Genomic DNA, 18,718 nt, shown 5'->3' on the forward strand with positions numbered 1-18,718 from the left:
TCTCTCTCTCTCTCCAAAATAAACATCAAAAAAATAATTATTTCTAGGACAGCTAATTATTTTGGAAAAAAATAAAATCACAACCTCATTATATATGACATAAATTGCAGATGGATTTCAGAGTTAAATATGTGTATTCTTTTTTTTTTTTTTTTTTTTTTTTTAATTTTTTTTAACGTTTATTTATTTTTGAGACAGAGAGAGACAGAGCATGAATGGGGGAGGGGCAGAGAGAGAGGGAGACACAGAATCGGAAGCAGGCTCCAGGCTCTGAGCCATCAGCCCAGAGCCCGACGCGGGGCTTGAACTCACGGACCATGAGATCGTGACCTGAGCTGAAGTCGGACGCTTAACCGACTGAGCCACCCAGGCGCCCCTAAATATGTGTATTCTTAATGAAACTTTAAAACAAATGGGATAATATATAATTGAGTACTTATGTGATTTTAACTACACACAGTAGGGAAGGACTTTGTAGATATCTAGTCTTTAAAAAACATTTTTTTAATGGATTTTTTAAAAAGTCTGTTTATTTTGAGAGAGAGAGAGAGTACAAGTTGGGAAGAAGGAGAAAGAGACAATCCCAAGCAGGTACTGATGGTGCAGATCCTGTTGTGGGGCTCAAAACTGTGAGATCATGACCCAAGCTGAAGTCGGCTGCTTAACCAACTGAGCCACCCAGGTGCCCCTAATGGACTTTTTAACTTAATTTTTTCCCTTGTTGTGTTAAAGTACACACAAAACTTCCCACTTAGCCATTTTTTTTTAAGTTTATTTTTTGAGAGAGACAGAATCCCAAGCAGAGACAGGGAGAGAGGATCCCCAGCAGGTTCTGCGTTGTCAGCACAGAGCCCGACACATGAGATCATGACCTGAGCCAAGAAACCAAGAGTTGGACGCTCAACTGACTGAGCCACCCAGACGCCCCTATAAAAAACGCCTATGGATCAATACGAAAAATACTTAAAGGGCCTTAGTAGTAATTCACAAAGGAAGAAGCATAAATAATGGTAAACATGACAAAGGGCTTACCCTTGCTGTTAAGGCCATGCAAATCAAAATAATGAAATCATATTTTTTTGCCTATCAAATAGGCAGAGATTAAAATGCAGATAATAATTCTTGCTCTACCTGCTTTACAAGGCAATTGTATCAGATGAGATAATGTATATGAAAGCCCTTGGCAAATTAAAACATATCACCAAATGTCCATTGTTGCTTTAAGACAGTTTGGTTCAGAAAGAACTGATAGAAAATGGAGTTTTCATATAGGGCAGCATGGGATGACTTAATCACATCACTTACAGGAATGGAGATTTCTGAGTTAAGGTAAGAACTTAGAAACAGAATGTCAGAACTGAAAGTACTTTAAGAAGTATTCTTAGTTAGCTTTCTTTCTTTTTTTTTTTTTTTAATGTTTTTATTTATTTATTTTTGAGAGAGAGAGACTGAGCATAAGTGGAGGGGTGGGGGGCAGAGAGAGAGGGAGACACAGAATCTGAAGCAGGCTCCAGACTCTGACCTGTCGGCCCAAAACCAGACGCAGGGCTCGAACCCACAAACCATGAGATCAGTACCTGAGCTGAAGTCGGATGCCCAACGTACTGAGCCACCCAGGTGCCCCCTTAGTTAGCTTTCTTGATTGGGCAGGTGAAGATATTAGATACTGAGGCCCAGAGAGGAGAAGGGTTTTGCCCAGAATCACAATTGTTTCATGGCTTGGGCAAACAAGTCAAACCTTTCCCCACCAAATGTCACCTATCCCATGTCCCTCCCTCTTTTCCACTCTTTTTTTTGGCATCTCACCATTTTACCCTTCTCTTTTTACTTTCCTTGCTCCCTTTCCCTTTGTTAATCATGTTATATATTTGAATTTTTATTACAGTTACTATGTAATTGTGTGCTCCCTATGCTTAAAGGCGGAATATAGAATTTCTCTTTTAAAAAACAAATAGACAGTGTTTCTTCTTTATGATCCTTGATCGGTAACAGCTTTCTTCCCACCCCACCCCAGCCTCTTCGGGGTTAGTGGGCCTCTGATAGAAAAGAGGTCATCTATCTCTGTGCCCACAGACAGGCTGGCAGGGGGAAGAAGCATGTAAATGAGTCTTTGTCTAGGTTGAAAGTCTCTTTATCAATTATCCTTAGAAGCAAAGCCCTTCATAAAGCAGATAATTATCTGCTCAACAGAGATTCTAAAGAAGAATTCAAAGTAGCAGGGATATAAAAACAATAGAGGCTCAAGTAAATTCAGTACTTACTCAATTGAAAGCAAATATTTCAGGCATTGTGGTAGGGGATTTATATGCCTTGTCACATTTAATGCTCTGAAGAATTCTGGAGAATTTTACAGGTGAGAAAACTGAGTAACTTGCCAGAGAGTTGGAGCTGGTCATTGAAATCTATTTATCTTTGGAACCCATGCTTTTCAGTTTATCTGGTGGAATCTCAAGTGGCCAAAATGTGCATTACTACCACATAATGGTGGGGACTGAGTCCAAGAACCATGGCTTAGAGAAACCAGCTTGTATTTTGCCTTAGAAGGTAAAGTCACACCATGGGCGTCACCTTGGTGGCTTCCTGAGCAGCTGACACTCGGTTCTCTGAGAGCCCTTGGGCTTGTGTTCATTAAACTGATTTGGAATACCAAGCAAGCTTTGAATTTTAGCAGCAAGGCCTAAACATTTTTAGCACTGGAAGGAATTACCATCATGCATTTGTCTCCGGTTTATGCAAGACCCTCTAGAACTAATAGGAAATGCTTCTGAGAACTCATGGGAAACAGTGAAGACTGATATCCATTCATCTTGGTTTCCACCCTTTCCCCTCTGTTCTCCAGACGAATAAATGAGTGTGGTTTCTTGCTAATACCCTCCTTCTCAGGTGAGTCAGGATGCTCTTCTTGATATTAAATATTGTGATAATCTTTCTTAACGTTCACATTGAAGATATATTTGCCCGAGACAAAATTCCTATTGTCGTGGGAGGAACGAATTATTACATTGAGGCTCTGCTCTGGAAAGTTCTTGTCAGTACTAAGGTATGTTTAGTTCACTTGTAAGTCACTGAGGAAATGGGTTCCTCTTGCCAGCTAATTTTAGTGGGAGGAAGGTTGACTTTTGCTTATTTCTTATACTCAGCGACTTAATTTTCTTACTTAATATTCTGAAGCAAGTGCAACCTCCATATGTGAAGTGTGCTCCTGCGGGGTGTGGCCTGAGGGTAAGGGCTGTGTGTGGGAAAAATGCTTCTCTGTGGATTAATTAGCATCTCCATGTAAGTTAACAGTACATCAGTCTGACTCAGCATTTCTTGGCTGTAACAATCTATATGTCAGAGAGATGTCCAACACTAACCTTTCTAATGGAGATGCTATTGCATAGGGTGGAACTTTGCAAACTGTAATGTGCAGGCAATTCTGGTCCACTCTGGTCATTTGCTGAGAAGACTAGACTCATGGATATGTTAATACAGATGCGTTAGCCCTGGTTCCTGTTTATACTTCTGATGAGGAAGCAGGTACCTGAATACTTCCCTAGGCAGTAAGTCCTCTTTTGTTTGCTGTAGCCTCACAACACTACCACAGTGTATCGGAATTTTCTGTTATATGGTCTTTGTCTCACTATATGCCAGGACCTTCTGATTTCTCTCTATTCTGTATTCTCAACTCCCAGCAAGGTGCCTGACACACACACTGTCTCAGTGCTTGTTGAACTGTTAAATTAAATTTACTTGTAGATCTTCTTTTAATAGCCCCAGGAGATGGACACTGAGAAAGTGACTGACCGGAAAGTAGAGCTTGAAAAGGAGGATGGCCATGCACTCCACAAACGCTTAAGCCAGGTGGACCCAGAAATGGCTGCCAAGCTGCACCCACATGACAAGCGCAAAGTGGCCCGGTAAGAAAGCCTGGGCCCACTGACTTTGAATCCCTCTGGAATTGGGCAGTGAGTCGTTCCGTGTGCCTGGGTAATGAGAGGGCTTTGGCAACAGCAGTTGGTGGAGATTGGTGTGTTCCAGCTCACAGTTTGTGAGGCCCCCAGTTACTGCCTCAGTTCCCCTCCCTCAATAAATAATTGCACCCAACTTTGTTGTTAATTTAAAATGTATAGTACAATAGAGTTTTCCCTAGGGCCTATGTAATCGTGCTTCATTTTCTATTTGATCTCCCCTTGTATAGCAGTTTTCATGTAAATTTTTTCTGGCATGCAATTGGTTTACATTGTGATTTGAGTTTCATAATTAATTGTGCAATGCTGAGTTTTGCCCCAGCAGCTTTCCCAGTGGGAGGTGGATTTTATAAACCATCTCCTGGACCAGCTCACCTTTACATATGGAGGCTTTCTTGAAGGAAAGAGAGAGGTGGTGAATGAACTCATAAGGTCATGTTTTCTTAGGTTGTTTTGAAATTGCAGCTTCACGTGTTAGGTTTATTTTTTTTGCAGTGTTGGAAATGATACCATATCTGACAGGGTAGAGGATCTAACGAAGGACCTACTATATGGATGATTGGTTATACAGATTAAATATAACAACATATGGTATTGATAGGGATTTTTAAAAATGTTTTTTAATTAAAAAAAAAATTTTTTTTTTTACATTTATTTATTTCTAAGAGACAGAGATAGAGCGTGAGTGGGAAGGGGCAGAGAGAGAGGGAGACACAGAATCTGAAGCAGGCTCCAGGCTCTGAGCTGTCAGCACAGAGCCCGATGCAGGACTCGAACTCACAAACCGCGAGATCATGACCTGAGCCGAAGTCGGACGCTTAACTGACTGAGCCACCCAGGTGCCCCCAAAATGTTTTTTAATTTAATTTGAGAGAGCGTGCATGCACACGTGTGCATGCGCAAGCAGGGGAGCGGCAGAGAGAGAGGGAGAGAGAGAATCCCAAGCAGGCTTTGCACTGTCAGCATAGAGCCTAACATGGGGCTTGATCTCACAAACTGAGGTCTTTACCTGAGCCAAAATCAAGAGTCAGATGCTTAACCGGCTGAGCCACCCAGGCACCCCTAGATCAGTGTTAATCCTTTTTTCATTATCTCCTACCACTCCCAACACATCTAGAGCTTTTTTAGAAATTTTTTTCTAATTGTGCCTCCCTGCCCTCCATGAAATTCAATACTAAAGAATAATATTTCTTCAGGTATGGTACCCCTTGAAGTGTCACACATCATTGTAATATCTAAGGTTTTTGCTCCCTTGGTAATGCACATTCTAGATAAATGAAGTTTATACTTTCAGTATCCAAACATTTTATTTTAAAGCATTTTAATAGAAATCTTTCAAACATTTTTGGAAAACGGAAATATTATGATGAACATTCATTTTTATATTATTTTATGACATAATCCTAGAGGTTGGTCTTTATTATCCTCTCCTTTTATTAATCAGTTTTCTTATCACGTCTCCTCATTTTGCTACTTCTAAACTAGTAATGAGTTGAGAATTGTGTCTTAGTAAGAGTCAATAGGTTCTAATCAAGAGCTCTAGAGTCTCTTCTTTAGAGAGGACTGGAAGACTTTTCATCTTTTAGTTTGAGACTATATTCTAATCTCCAGCTAAGTGAGATTATCTGTTACTACATATTTTCCCTCATAAGTCCTCTTTGAGTGACCATGGTATGGAAAGGCAAGGGGTCTCTATTCTTGTGTTAGAATTTCACACAAGTAGAATTGGGTCAGGAAGGGAAGGATCACTTTCAAGCTAATATGTTGCAATCACCCAGAGTGGTAGAGTATAAATTTGAGAGTTAAATTACTTAGTGCTGCATAACATAATAGATACGGACAGGCTGGATGGTAGCTTAAGAATAAGCATGTGAGTTCTTTCTTCAATGATCTTTGTGCTAGTAGAGTACTAAATTAGTTAGACGTGTTCTTCATTAACTTTAGACGTATTTAAAAAGAAAGTTGATGAGCTGGATATACAACATACTTTTGTAACTGTGGGAAAGGCATCCCAGCGAGACTGGGCTTGTTGGCTTGTAACAGTCTCCCAAATAAGCTCTTTTACTGCTTACCTGAGGGTGAGTGAGTCCCATTCTATCTGTGTAGAAGAAGCCTGTTGTTTCTGAACCTAACTGATTTCAGAAGAGTTAATTTAGTATGTTTGGAAGAATAGTATTATTCTTACTTTATCCTAAGTTTTCTTTAGCATTGTTTCTTTTTTTAAAATATTTTTAATGTTTATTTATTTTTGAGAGAGAGAGAGAGAGACAGAGCATGAGTGGGGGGAGGGCCAGAAAGAGGGAAACGCAGAATCTGAAGCAGGCTCCAGGCTCTGAGCTGTCAGCACAGAGCCAGACTCGGGGCTCAGACTCATCAACCGCAAGATCATGACCTGAGCCGAAGATGGATGCTTAACCGACTGAGCCACCCAGGAGTCCCAGGATTCCTGCATGGCTTTGGGAGCTTATGCAATGAAAGTGTTCTGTAATAAATAGCCTCTTTCCTTGTTTCACTTGAGAATCAGTATTTTCTAATGGTTTTTATGGGTGTGCCCTCCCCCCTTTTAAATGACTTAGGAGCTTGCAAGTGTTTGAAGAAACGGGAATCTCTCATAGTGAATTTCTTCATCGTCAACACTCAGAGGAAGGTGGTGGTCCCCTTGGAGGCCCTCTGAAGTTCCCTAACCTTTGCATCCTCTGGCTTCATGCTGACCAGACAGGTAAAAGCCCTTTGATGCCTTAGAGTCCATCTGAGATAGAGCTTATTATATTACTATGTAGAAAATACTTAGAACCATGAGTGGCTCGTAATAAGCACTAAACAAGTGTTAGCTATTCATTTAATTACCATTATTCATTGACTTAATGAGGTACTTTGTTCCCTTCCCCTGGGTGTCTGTCTGGAATGGAAAGAAGGATAGCGCTGGCAGTAGGCTAAGATAGCGAGGCTGGATAAGATGAGATGGTGGCGTGAGTACGAGACTGCCATCCAGGGAAGGTCTGAAGAGAAAGAGAAGGAAGGCTCTGTAGTAGGAGGTCTGACTCCCTGGATTGGCTGGATGGAGGTTGTATCACTGATTATTCTAGAAGCAGCAGGCCTGAGAAATGGGTATGATAGTCAGTTAGCTAGCCTGATTATGGGGTTTCTTTTGTTTTGTTTCCTTTTCTTTTGCTAAAGATGATCATGCCCTGTGATAGTACTAACTTCATCCAGCTAGCATTCAGTAAGCTTTCAATGAAATGTCAAGTACACTGCAGAGTACTTGGATTTCAGAGATGAATATGAGACAGTGCCTGTTTTTTAGGAGCTCCCAGTCCAGCGGGGTGCAAACAAGCTAGATCCTACATTGTGATAAATGCTGGGCTAGAAAGTGCTGTGAGGCCACAGATAAGGGATGATGAGCACTCTTCTGGGGGCATCCAGGGACCCATTTTTAAAGGTAACCTATGAGCTAGGTCTAGTATATGTGAACAGTATAGTGTAGCGATTAAAAGCACAGTCTCTGAGCCAGACTGGATTCAGATCCCTGCTCCACCATCTTCTGGCTATGTGAATTTTAAGGCAAGTTAGTGTACCTTCCTGTGCCTCAGTTTTCTATTCTGTAAAGTAGAAATAATGATAATAAAATAATAGTAGTAATACATACATCTTCATTGAAGATTAGATGAAATAATACACACAAAGTGCTCAGAATGTGCTTAACATGTGATAAGTCCTTAATAAATGCAAACTTTTTAGGAAGATAGGAAAAAAGGTTACTGTTACTGCAGGCTGAGAAGTAGCAATGGCAGATAATGTAGAGCATGATGGAAATGATGAAAATTTGTGGTTAAATTAATCTCAGGTGCAAGTTTATAGAAAAAGATAATATTTAATGGATTTTTAAAAATTAAAACCTGTATTGCAGTTCAGCATAAAATAATGGAATCTGACTCATAGTGAAGCTGTCTTTGACCTCCACATCTGAATGATTATGACCCCTTACCCTTTGCTCCTTTGTCTGGCTCAGTAGTTCACAGTGTACCTCGGATGGGCTTGGATTAAAGTTTTTGTTCCTACCCAAGGTGTTATCTGAAAGTTCTTAAATGTGAAATAACACCAAGTTAGAGTAACAAATATAATGGAAAAAAGTAAGAAGAGTAAACCAGGGGTCTCACAGCTGCCTCTAAAGTAAACAATGAATACACATTCCATAATAAAATATTTGTCCTTCCTAATAGCTATAATTGTATGCTTCTCTTTATATAATAAGACACGTGCTTCATTCTGGCTGTTTTATTGAAGTGCAGAGTCTTAAGTATGATAAAAATAATATGAATTATTCTATAATCTTTGGAGTGTGAACCCTTTCTTCCACTTGAACAAATGTTCTTCTTCGTGGCAGCCCGTCCATTCATCGTGTAAGTGTCTAGTGGGCACCTGTGACAGACTTGCTGGTTGATGGGCTAATTTGATTGAAGTTCTAGATGAGCGCTTGGATAAGAGAGTGGATGACATGCTTGCTGCTGGGCTCTTGGATGAACTAAGAGACTTTCACAGGCGCTATAATCAGAAGAAAGTTGCAGAAAACAGGTGAGGATTTGGCTATTACTTTGACCTACTCTCCATCCCTTGCTTATGGTCAAAAGACCATAAATGTACTGGCTTTGGATCTACTTGTTTATTATTAGCCTTTGTCCTTGGCATTGGCAAGGTTTGTTGGAAGGAGGTTTGGTGTACTTGTTAACAGTTGCACTTTCTAATCTGTCAGACATTCTCGGGAGTTAATTTTCAAGGGAATTAACCAGGGAGCTGGTGCGGGTCGGGGTGGGGTGGAGGAAGGTGGTTAGAGAGGCAGGATCTCGGTTTCTCATCTATGAGATGAAATGGCTAGATCCTCTCCAAGGCCCCTGCTAGCTCTCAGATGCAATGGCTCATCTGCTGATGCTCTCCTATTCCCAGGCAGGACTATCAACATGGTATCTTCCAATCCATTGGCTTCAAGGAATTTCATGAGTACCTGGTCACTGAGGGAAAATGCACACCAGAGACCAGTAACCAGCTCCTAAAGAAAGGTGTGAATTCCTCCATTAAACCTAGCCTTGGACATCCTTGGGTGCCACAGTATCCTGCTGGTATGGTCTGAGAAAGAGCTGAGGCCAGAAGAGTCCCAAATGGCCTTCAACTCAGAACTGAGATTCTTGTCTACCAGGTGTCTTCCAGTGTGCTGCTATGGTTCATTTTCTCTTCTTCTGGGCTGGGAGGGCTTGCCTTTCATCTGGGTGAGAACTTACAGGTTCTTAGATCTACTTTGCCTTTCAGGTATTGAGTCTCTGAAACAGGTGACCAAGAGATATGCCCGGAAGCAAAACCGATGGGTTAAAAACCGCTTTTTGAATAGTAAGTCTCATGTTTTTCCTTATCCCCTGGGTCTGTTTCCAATAGATGTCCTCACCTCGCCCGGAAAAGGAACTTTAGTTTCTGGACCTGTTCTAAGACTTGGGGACCTGATCTGGGGGAGGGTCCACCGCATAAATGACTGTCTAGGGATACTTTTTTGTAATGTCTCAGAGAACAAATTAAATCTTTCCAGTGAGGAAAGATGTGTTTCCCATGTGTTCCGCCTTACACCTTGAACATATGGGTGTTGACTGCAAAACAGGCAAGAGCATAATAGCAACATCTTAGCAGAGTCAGTGCTCAGGGTTGATTTTAGCTTCACATTTTGTACCTGAAGTGCAGTCAGCTTTCTATAGGAACACTCTCCTAATTAAAATGGTTCTGGGGCACCCAGCTGGCTCAGTCAGAAGAGCATGTGACTCTTGATCTCGGGGTCGTGAGTTTGGGCCCCATGTTGGGTGTAGAGATTACAAGAAATAAATAAACTTTAAAAAAAAGAAAAAGAAAAATGGTTCTTAGGCCAGACGAGCAGTGTAGAGTCAGACCGTCACCAGCTCTCCCTGCATCGCCTTCATTTTCAGGTACGTGGTGCTTTAGAATGCTGCAGCCTTAGCTTCAGTTGAAGAGCACTTTTAAGGAACAGGGAAGGAAATTCTTGTTTATTTGACCCTATTCTGTGTCCTTGACGCTAAATTTGGTGCTATACATATATTTCTGAGCCTGCGGGATAGGTGTTATTCTTTTATTTTTGCAGATAAGGAAATGGAGGCTTCGAGAAGTTAAATATCTTGCCAAAAACCTGCCAGCTGAATAAGCTGTATTGAATGCAGGCCTGACCCCCCCCCCCCCCCCCCACACACACACACTGTACTTCATAGCACTCTTCTTGTTTCCTGTAGCTATAACTTTAGCTAGACAGCATTGGTATTGGGCCTCAGGTAAGAAATGGTGTGGTTATGAGCCAAATGGAGATTGATTTAAAAGAGATTGAATACCAGTGAAACACCAACTCTATCTTATAGGTACTTTTTAAATATGCTTCTCAATCATCCCGTTTACCTTTTGCCATTAGACTTCTGCTTTCAGTTATAGATAAGGACAGCTGAGGCCTCCGCTCTGCTCTTTAGTGTCTCTGAACACAAGCACCTTGGTCCATGTTGTTGACCACCGATCGCTACAGTTCTTTCTCCTGCTCTTGCTCTCTGCCAGACCTCTCTAGCATAGTTCTGGCACCATCAAGCTCTATATACTTCCTTCTCCTTACCCTGTTTTCTCTGCATGACCTTTTAGATAGGTGAATTCTTTGCTTCAGCTAAAATTGAAATTGAATTGCGTCAACGGACACTCACTACTACAGATTTCTAATGCAGCTTCTCTTCTCCCCAGGGCTAACAATTAATCTGTAACAAAAGATGTTTTTTTTGTAATGATTTGAAACTTCCTCCTGTGGTAAAGCCACAGTAACTCCCCCATCTCTGAGTCCGGAGGGATTGATGGCCCAGAGCATCATCTGCCCATTCCTCATTCATGTGTATGTCGGCACAGTCCTGGTGCTAGAGTGAAAGGCGCAGCTGCCTTGTAAACCAGGAGCTGAGTGTGATTGGCCAGGGCTAGTCTGCGGGGATATGGTTCTGGCAAGAAGCCAGAGGGACTTCCCCGCCCCAACTTGGCCTTGGACCCAAGCCAGAAATAGCAGCTGGGAGCCGAGAACTTGTTGAAAGGTGCTTAGACAGGGCACAGAAGCCCAACAAAGGACTCAGAGGGGAAAGGAAAATATAGAGTGGCCTGAAAACAGGTGCAGAGCTTAGCCAAGGCCAGGTGTGCTGTGGATGCTGCCTGCACCCTCCTGGTCTCACCTTTCCGTGTGGTGGCAGGTGCAGCCCAGGCCATTTTATGAAGAATCTTATTTGTGGTTGGCACAATCAAAAGGCCAGCACCTGCCAGCCGTTGGCATCCTAAGGACTTTGATGTTTTTGTCCATGGGGAGATGCTCTTTGCCTTTAGGCAACTGACTTAACCTAGCGGTGGAAGGCAATGTAGTGTGTCTATAGATAGGGGAGGCTACCAGTGGAGACCTAACATGGTTGGCTCCAGTGGATGAAACGCCTGTAGCTGTACCCTAGGCAGTCTCCAGTCTCCTCTCCATTCAGAAGTGTTTACCAAAGGATGTTTTCTTGAATACTCCTGTAGATCTGTTTCCTAAAAGAAAGGGGCTCAACTAGTTCAATTTCAAGGCTTTCTAGTTCTCAGATTTAGTGGCTCATTGGCTGATAATTCTTCTGTTCCCGGTCCCCGATTATCGGTATGGTGTCAATGAGTTTCATGAATGCCGTACTGCTGAGGGAATATATACAAACCCGAGACTAGTGCCTGTTCCTCAAGAAAGCTTTGAACTCTCTTGCCACAAGAGCAACATCACTGTAAGATGATAGGGAACTTAGAACAGGCATTTACTTCAAGCTGTTAGTTTATTTACTCCTGTGACGTGCTGTCTTTATATCACTAGAGCTATTACTCCATTCTGTTTTTCTGACTGATCTGGAAGATCCTGTCTCTGGAAGTCTGGATTATACAGCTAGACTTGTTGACTACAGATCAGTGAGCCTTCTAGGTCATTTTTGAATTGCATGTAGCTGTTTGTTCATATTTCTGGTTAGAATGAATGGCATGGTCAGCATGTTTATTCCTTTGGCTCCATATATTTCTCTTGAGGATTCTGGAGTCCTGGGCGCAGAATGGATTGGGTGTCAGAGGCTGACCTGTCACGTCTTCTCTTTGTCATTATTAGGACCTGGTCCCAGTGTCCCCCCAGTCTATGGCTTAGAAGTATCTGATGTCTCGAAGTGGGAGGAATCTGTTCTTGAACCTGCTCTTGAAATCGTGCAGAGTTTCATCCAGGTGATTATTAATCACAGTACTGCCTTTTTTCTGGCTTTCAGAGGGCTTTCCTCAGCTGGCACCTTTGTTGGTATGTCAGGGAACCAAGTTTTCTTTTCCATGGAATAGAGCAGAAGCGCTAGCTGCTTTTAGATCCCTGGAGGCTGTGTTTCTGCTTTCACATTTAGAAAGGTTGTTGCTAAAATCTGTCCGTCATATCTACCTGCTCTCTGGAATGAGAAAAAGGAATCTTGGGAAAATCCCACTCCCCTTAATATCAGAGAATAACATCCAAATCTCTTTGATTCAGTTGCTTTTCCCCCCATCTCCCCCACTCCCCCACTCCCCCAACCCCGTTCTTTCAGGGCCACAAGCCTCTAGCTGCTCCAGTAAAGATGCCATGCAATGAAATGGAGAACAAGAGAAGTTATCACATGTGTGACCTCTGTGATCGAATCATCATTGGGGACCGTGAATGGGCAGGTAGAGTCTGGGGAAGGGCATGGAGACATCTGTTAAGGGTGGTTCACAGTGACTTCATGCAATTTAAGGTCTTTGGTAGGTTGAATGCTGGGGTCTGCTTATTAATAAAGGGACGGCCAGATTCCTCTAAGAGCCTAAGTACTCAAATTTCATGGACACTTTCCCATATCTGTGGGAGAGTTATCTGTGTATTCTGAATTTTAAAGGAAGGTCGTATGCCCTCCAACTTCAGCTAGAGTAGATATTTTATACTGAGGGGACTGCAGTTAACTTTCCAGAGCTCCTTTGACTTTCCTGATCCTACCTCCTAGGAGTTTCTGGGCCCTTCATGTTTAGACCTCAGTGCGGGTGAGGTAGGAGTATAAGGGAAGCCAGCCAACTCACCCAGGAGACCCAGACGCAGAGCCAGCTGTGGGGAGGCGGGAGGACGTGCTCCTCCTGAGTACACCCTTTGCAAGCAGGGTCTCTTTGGTAACTGTTAGGGTATTGTGTTGAAGCTGTGGTGATGCTGAGCCTGTGATGGAGAGTGTTGAGAGGAGTGGTGGCAGCTGACTGTCCCACACGGATAAAGATGGTGATCGGTGATCAAAGGGTGCTGTCTTCTTTCAAGGCACTCATGACCACCCAGCGGCGGCCCTGCCCTAAAGCTCTCTTTCCCTCTCAGAGCCTGGATCCACCTCTGCCACAGATTCACACCCGCACTCCCCTGTCCGATTCCTCTGGTCCTCCGGTCAGAGCCCACAAAGGCCCGGGGCCTCCAAGCCTTCAGCTCACACTGTATTTGGAAACTGGTTTAAAGCTCACTCCTTTTGAGCACAGTAGGGCTTGTACTATACCCAGTGGCTGGAATCCTTCTGTTCTGAGTACTGCCTTGCATGGGGTTCTCATAGAAATGGGGTTTTCTCCTCATTCCAACCAACAGAATGATTACTTCTATTAACTGGTAACGCTGGCAAAATGAACGCCATTGTCAGAGACTGGGGATGGCTGTGATTTGCTCAAGCGGCAGAAGAAGCCTCGATTGTCGTTGGTTTATAATGATGAAAGGGGAAGAGAAAGAGAGTGTCTGATTGTTTTTTCTAAAGGAAACTTAGTGGTTCGATTTGTCGAATGTCCTTCAGGGATAGCCTTAAAGAAGCAACATTTGTGAGCCTTTTGTGAGCTTAGCTTGTGTGAGCCCTTCTATAGTGCCATCTGTCAAGTCCTTGCTCCCATCCCCTGCTGCCGTGGAGAGCCAGGCCAGAAGCCCGCCTCCCCCCACTTTTTTTGCCTTAGGCTCTAGCTGGAGAATAAAGCTGACTTTTTCCCCCACATAAACTTTTCTTTGACTTCTAACCTCTTCTTTACTTTTTTTTTTTTGCTCCAAAACCTTTAAAATGATGTTTTTAATATATATCAAAGAGCATTTAATCTAGTCATCTTCTTTTCAAATGCTTCCAAATAAGATTTCCTTGAAAAAGAAAAAATAAAAAGAAGGTTGTATGAGTTAGTTAGAGGGTGGGAACAGTCTTTGGGGTGAGAGGTCAGAGATTGATACCAGGAAGCAGTGGCCTTTCAGCTTTACTGCTTCTATGGACTCTCCAAAGGGATCGTCAGAGAAGAATGCTTCCCGTTATCTCTCTGGAGCATTGTGTGCTTGGAGAATGTGAGGCTTGTGAGTTAGTCATTCGAATGGCTTATCTGACCCAGGCATGGGGATGTCAGACCAGGAGGGCAACGTGTGTGAGCAGGGAAGAAGTGGAAAGGACAGCTCTGGGTGCTCGGGGGCTGATGCAGACAAGGACCCGGATTTGGCATTTTTAGCTGAGTGAGTGGAAAGGTAATGTATCTGTAACAGGAAGCCCCATGCTGGAAAAGTGCATCTACAGCCCCGAATCTGGAAAATTGGGGCTCTTTTTGAGCTATAGATGAGCCGAAGAACTTACCTGCTATGTGTCCTTGGACAAAATGTAAGTCCTCTGTGAACTTCAGTTTCGTCCTGTATCAAATGAGCTGAATAATACCGTCCTGCAAGATTGCTGTGAGGATTAGTGATGTAAATAAAGGACCCAGCAGGGTATGCTTGATGCTTCCCTTAAAAATGCTAAGCAGCTATACCAGCACATGTGTTGATCCTGTTATTGTTAAAGAAAAGGATTGTATAGTTAATTCTTATGCTTCTAGGATTGATTCTAGAAAGTTCTAAGGAGGGGCACCTGGGTGGCTCAGTTGGTTAAGCATCCAACTTCGGCTCCGGTCACGAGGTCATGATCTTGGGGTTCGCAAGTTCAAGCTCCGTATTGGGCTCTGTACTGACAGCTCAGAGCCTGGAGCCTGCTTCAGATTCTGTTGTCTCCCTCGCTCTCTGCCCCTCCCCCATGCCTGCTCTGTCTCCCAAAAATAAATAAACCTTAAAAAAAAATTTAGAAAGTTCTAATGAATTGTTTTTTTTGTTGTTGTTATTGTTTTGTCTCAGCACATATAAAATCCAAATCCCACTTGCACCAGCTGAAGAAAAGAAGAAGATTGGACTCAGATGCTGTCACTGCAATAGAAAATCAGAGTATTTCTCCAGACTGTGACAAAGAGCTTAAAGAGAAAGGATCCCCAGAGCAGAATGAGAAAGAGCTGAAATCCAGTGTTTAAGAGACATGTCCCGGAGCCTTTGCACAGGTAGGGATCCAGTTCAGGAGGGAGGGTTATGTCTGTGTCCCCGTCTGGGCTGAGGAGTGCTATGCAGAAAGCCCCCACCATTTTTTTTCTTCTGTGGTGTAGTTTTTGTTTTTGTTTTTTTAATTTTTTTTTTTTAACGTTTATTTATTTTTGAGACAGAGAGAAACAGAGTATGAACGGGGGAGGGTCAGAGAGAGGGAGACACAGAATCTGAAACAGGCTCCAGGCTCTGAGCTGTCAGCCCAGAGCCCGACTCGGGGCTCGACTCGGGGCGAGATCGTGACCTGAGCCGAAGTCGTTCGCTCAACCTACTGAGCCACCCAGGCGCCCCTGTGGTGTAGTTTTAAAGTCTCACGTTCTCTGTCATGGAAACAGCAGGTCTTGTTAGCTTCTTGTTTGGCTGGTGTGTCTGGTAATGATGATTTTGGGAAGGGATTTTTTTTCCCCTTTTAACCTTAAAGGTTCTATTTTTAAAAGAGGTGCAGATTGTACTTTTTTATACTTGAGGATCTTTCTGGTAATGAACACTGAATTCCCTATATCCCTTTAGAAAGAAGTTTTTATGTCCCTGACTCTGGCTAAAAATATCTCCTTTCCAGATACTTTTATAGATGAAGGAAGTCTTGTGAGCCACAGATCAGGAGTTCTGGATTTGAGTGAATGGCAGGAAAGGACCAGCCCCAGTGAGAAGATTAAGTGAACTTGACCAGTTCTTGGAATTCCACAGAGAAGGAGAGAAGGAGGTGGTCGTGATGTGGTGCTTGAAAACTAAAGACTTCAACATTTGTTGCACTCTTCCTGGTGATAATTACTGTCACTACTGTCTTTCTATTGGCTTAGGAGTCTATATATTTTTTGAAAGTTAAATAAAGAAAAAGTTCCCAAGAGTCTCTTTAGTGCTTAAAAAATGTATATTCCATGTCTAGTTTATACACAGTAGGCTGTGTTATCAACATGATAGCCTTTTCTCAGTCTTGACATCTTTCATATGTTCGTGCTGTCTATTCATTATTTAGCAAATGTTTATTGAGCACTTAGTATATTCCTGGAAGACCTCTGGAGAGGGTCTTTTATTGAAGATTTGTGATTTCCAGCAACGTTGAGTATATGTATGTATTTAGTATAAAATTAAGTATGTTTGTGTTTACAGTTCAGCAACATTGATTATGTTCACAATGCTATAAAACAGTCACCTCTGTTTCTAAAACTTTTTCATCACCCCAAACAAGGCGTATCCATTAAGCAGTAACTCCACTCAAGTAATATTTTATTTGTTAAGAATCTGCCATATGTGAGGCTAGAGGGAATACAGAGATAAAATGAGACGTCATTCTTGCTTTCAGGGAGCTTTGTTCATACTGTACAAACAACCAGTCTAGGGAAGAGAATATCTAAAGGCCATAAGAGGTGTGTAGAATTGCACTTAGGAGGGGAAGGGGTGGTGAAAGAAGGAGCATTTCTGCTGGACCTTAAAAGCAGTTCTTGGGGTGGCTGTGTGGCTCAGTCGGTTAAGTGTCCAACTCTCGATCTCAGCTCAGGTCATGATCTCATAGTTCGTGAGTTTTGAGCCCCGTGTCTGGCTCTGCACTGACAGTGTGGAGCCTGCTTGGGATTCTCTCTCTCCCTCTCTCTGCCCTTCCCTCTCTCCCCCACCGCCCCCCCCCCCCAACATAAATAAACTTAAAAAAAAAAAAAAAAGCAAGTCTTGGTTAGCCATGTGCTAACTCTCCTCCACAGGAGGAGAAGGTAAAGAACTATTGAACTTGATTGACTTTTTTAAACAGTGCTGAACTCCATAGCCTCACCTACCTTTTCCCCCCCTTCTAACAATTTTTAAAAGTTTTAACTTTTTCACTAAATTTTGTTCCAAAATTAAAATGGTATAAAAAAACATTCATTGAGAAATCTCACTCCCGTCTCTATCCCCTTCTCCCCCAATCCATAATTACTTTATTAGTTTCTTATAGCTCTCGAGTTTTTTTAATGCAAAAATGAATAGATACAAATATATATTCTTTTCTTCCTCCCCTTACCCAAAAAGATAGCATTTAGCACATACTGTCTTCATGTGTCACCTTACCTGCTGGCAATATCCGGGTGTGCATGGATTTCTCCTGCTGCTGTTGGCAGGTCTCTTGTTTGGGGCCGTAACCACCTACCCGAGAGTTCCCCAGTTAACCCCCAGCAGGGTTCACCTACCTTGTATACTGAACTTCATTCAGATGCCAGTGTTTAGGCCCAGACCAGCCTCTGAGGAATTCTTGAGGTATGGCCAGCCCATTCCTTCAGCCAGCAGGTTCCCTGGGACTTACTATGTCCCAAAGCTTGGTGCTTTGCTAGACTCAGGAGGTACAGGGGTGATCCAGGTCCACACTGATGAAATAATCACAGAATTACAGCGGGTGTACACAAAGGACACTTGCTGTAAGAGCAAGTAATCTAATCTGAGGACCTCCCCGCCGGCCCCTGCCTTGGTGCGGGGGAGTGTGCGCGTGTGTTGGGGGAAGGCATGTGCTGAGGCACGTGGTGTGGCACAGCAGGACACTAGGGCAGGAGTCAGCCCAGGCCTGCAGATATGGTAGCGCGCGACCTGGAAAAGCGGGGGTTCTCCACGTGACTTGGGCAGCTTCTCTTCTCCCTCCTTGCCCACTCTGTGGGATATCCTTGGGCCCCTTGAGTTTTATTGAGCTTTACCCATTTTTAACTGCTTTGAATTTCAATAGTTTTTTATAGTCCAAGAAATTATCTTTGTATCCACCCCATGTTCCTTTTTTTTTTTTTTTTTTTTTTGAATTTTTAAAAATGGTTTTGGGAGAGACAGAGCGCAAGCGGGGGAGGGGCAGAGAGAGAAGGAGACACAGAATCCGAAGAGGCTCCAGGCTGTCAGCACAGAGCCGGACGCGGGGCTCGAACTCACAGACTGCAAGATCATGACCTGAGCCACCCCGGCGCCCCACCCCATGTTGTTCTTTACACTAAATGAACATAGTATAATTTTCCCAATCAGTTTTTTATTAGCTACTTCAGGAGCTAACAAGGCAGGAAGCCACATGTCCCCACTGGAAGTGGTGATGAATACTTGACTGTGGGTCAAGCAAGACCAAGCTTTATATACTTTCTCTTCTCACACAGCCCTGGGGTGGGGTGGGGTGGGGGATGCTATTTCTCTTCCCATTACCCGTGGGGGAAGGGGCTCAGCACAGGAGCACAGCCAGCCAGCCCCGGAGCTGGAATCCAGGTGAGGCCTTCACAGCACTGTTAAGCTAGCTGTTTTTAGGAGGAGCCTTAGTCACTGAAATGCACTTCACTCAAGTTGCTAAATATATTTTAAAGCTTTAAAAGTTTCAGTGGAGAAGCAGGAAAAACTAGTTTTCATA

At 43.0% G+C, this 18,718-nt stretch overlaps 1 protein-coding gene across 7 annotated transcripts in view; it reads left to right on the forward strand.

Annotated features, from left to right (window-relative positions):
• TRIT1 (tRNA isopentenyltransferase 1) overlaps positions 1-16,228 on the forward strand; it is a 43,068-nt gene extending 26,840 nt beyond the window's left edge. For 2 of the 7 annotated variants that reach the window (XM_078452048.1, XM_078452049.2), the window contains exons 3-13: positions 2,942-3,040; positions 3,754-3,899; positions 6,527-6,669; positions 7,255-7,389; positions 8,411-8,522; positions 8,892-9,004; positions 9,252-9,329; positions 12,118-12,227; positions 12,572-12,689; positions 15,145-15,341; positions 15,941-16,228. In XM_078452048.1, coding sequence (XP_078308174.1) covers positions 2,942-3,040; positions 3,754-3,899; positions 6,527-6,669; positions 7,255-7,389; positions 8,411-8,522; positions 8,892-9,004; positions 9,252-9,329; positions 12,118-12,227; positions 12,572-12,689; positions 15,145-15,314 — 1,224 coding nt within the window. In that variant the 3' untranslated portion in view covers positions 15,315-15,341; positions 15,941-16,228. Of the gene's footprint in view, positions 1-2,941; positions 3,041-3,753; positions 3,900-6,526; positions 6,670-7,254; positions 7,390-8,410; positions 8,523-8,891; positions 9,005-9,251; positions 9,330-10,083; positions 10,184-12,117; positions 12,228-12,571; positions 12,690-15,144; positions 15,342-15,940 lie in introns of those variants that run through there. The other 5 variants (XM_060624702.2, XM_078452050.1, XR_013557634.1 and 2 more) reach the window with 5 other exon arrangements.
• The last annotated feature ends 2,490 nt before the right edge of the window (positions 16,229-18,718 follow it).

Source organism: Panthera onca, chromosome C1, assembly GCF_046562875.1.
Source record: "Panthera onca isolate mPanOnc1 chromosome C1, mPanOnc1 haplotype 2, whole genome shotgun sequence".
Taxonomy (NCBI): Eukaryota; Metazoa; Chordata; class Mammalia; order Carnivora; family Felidae; genus Panthera; species Panthera onca.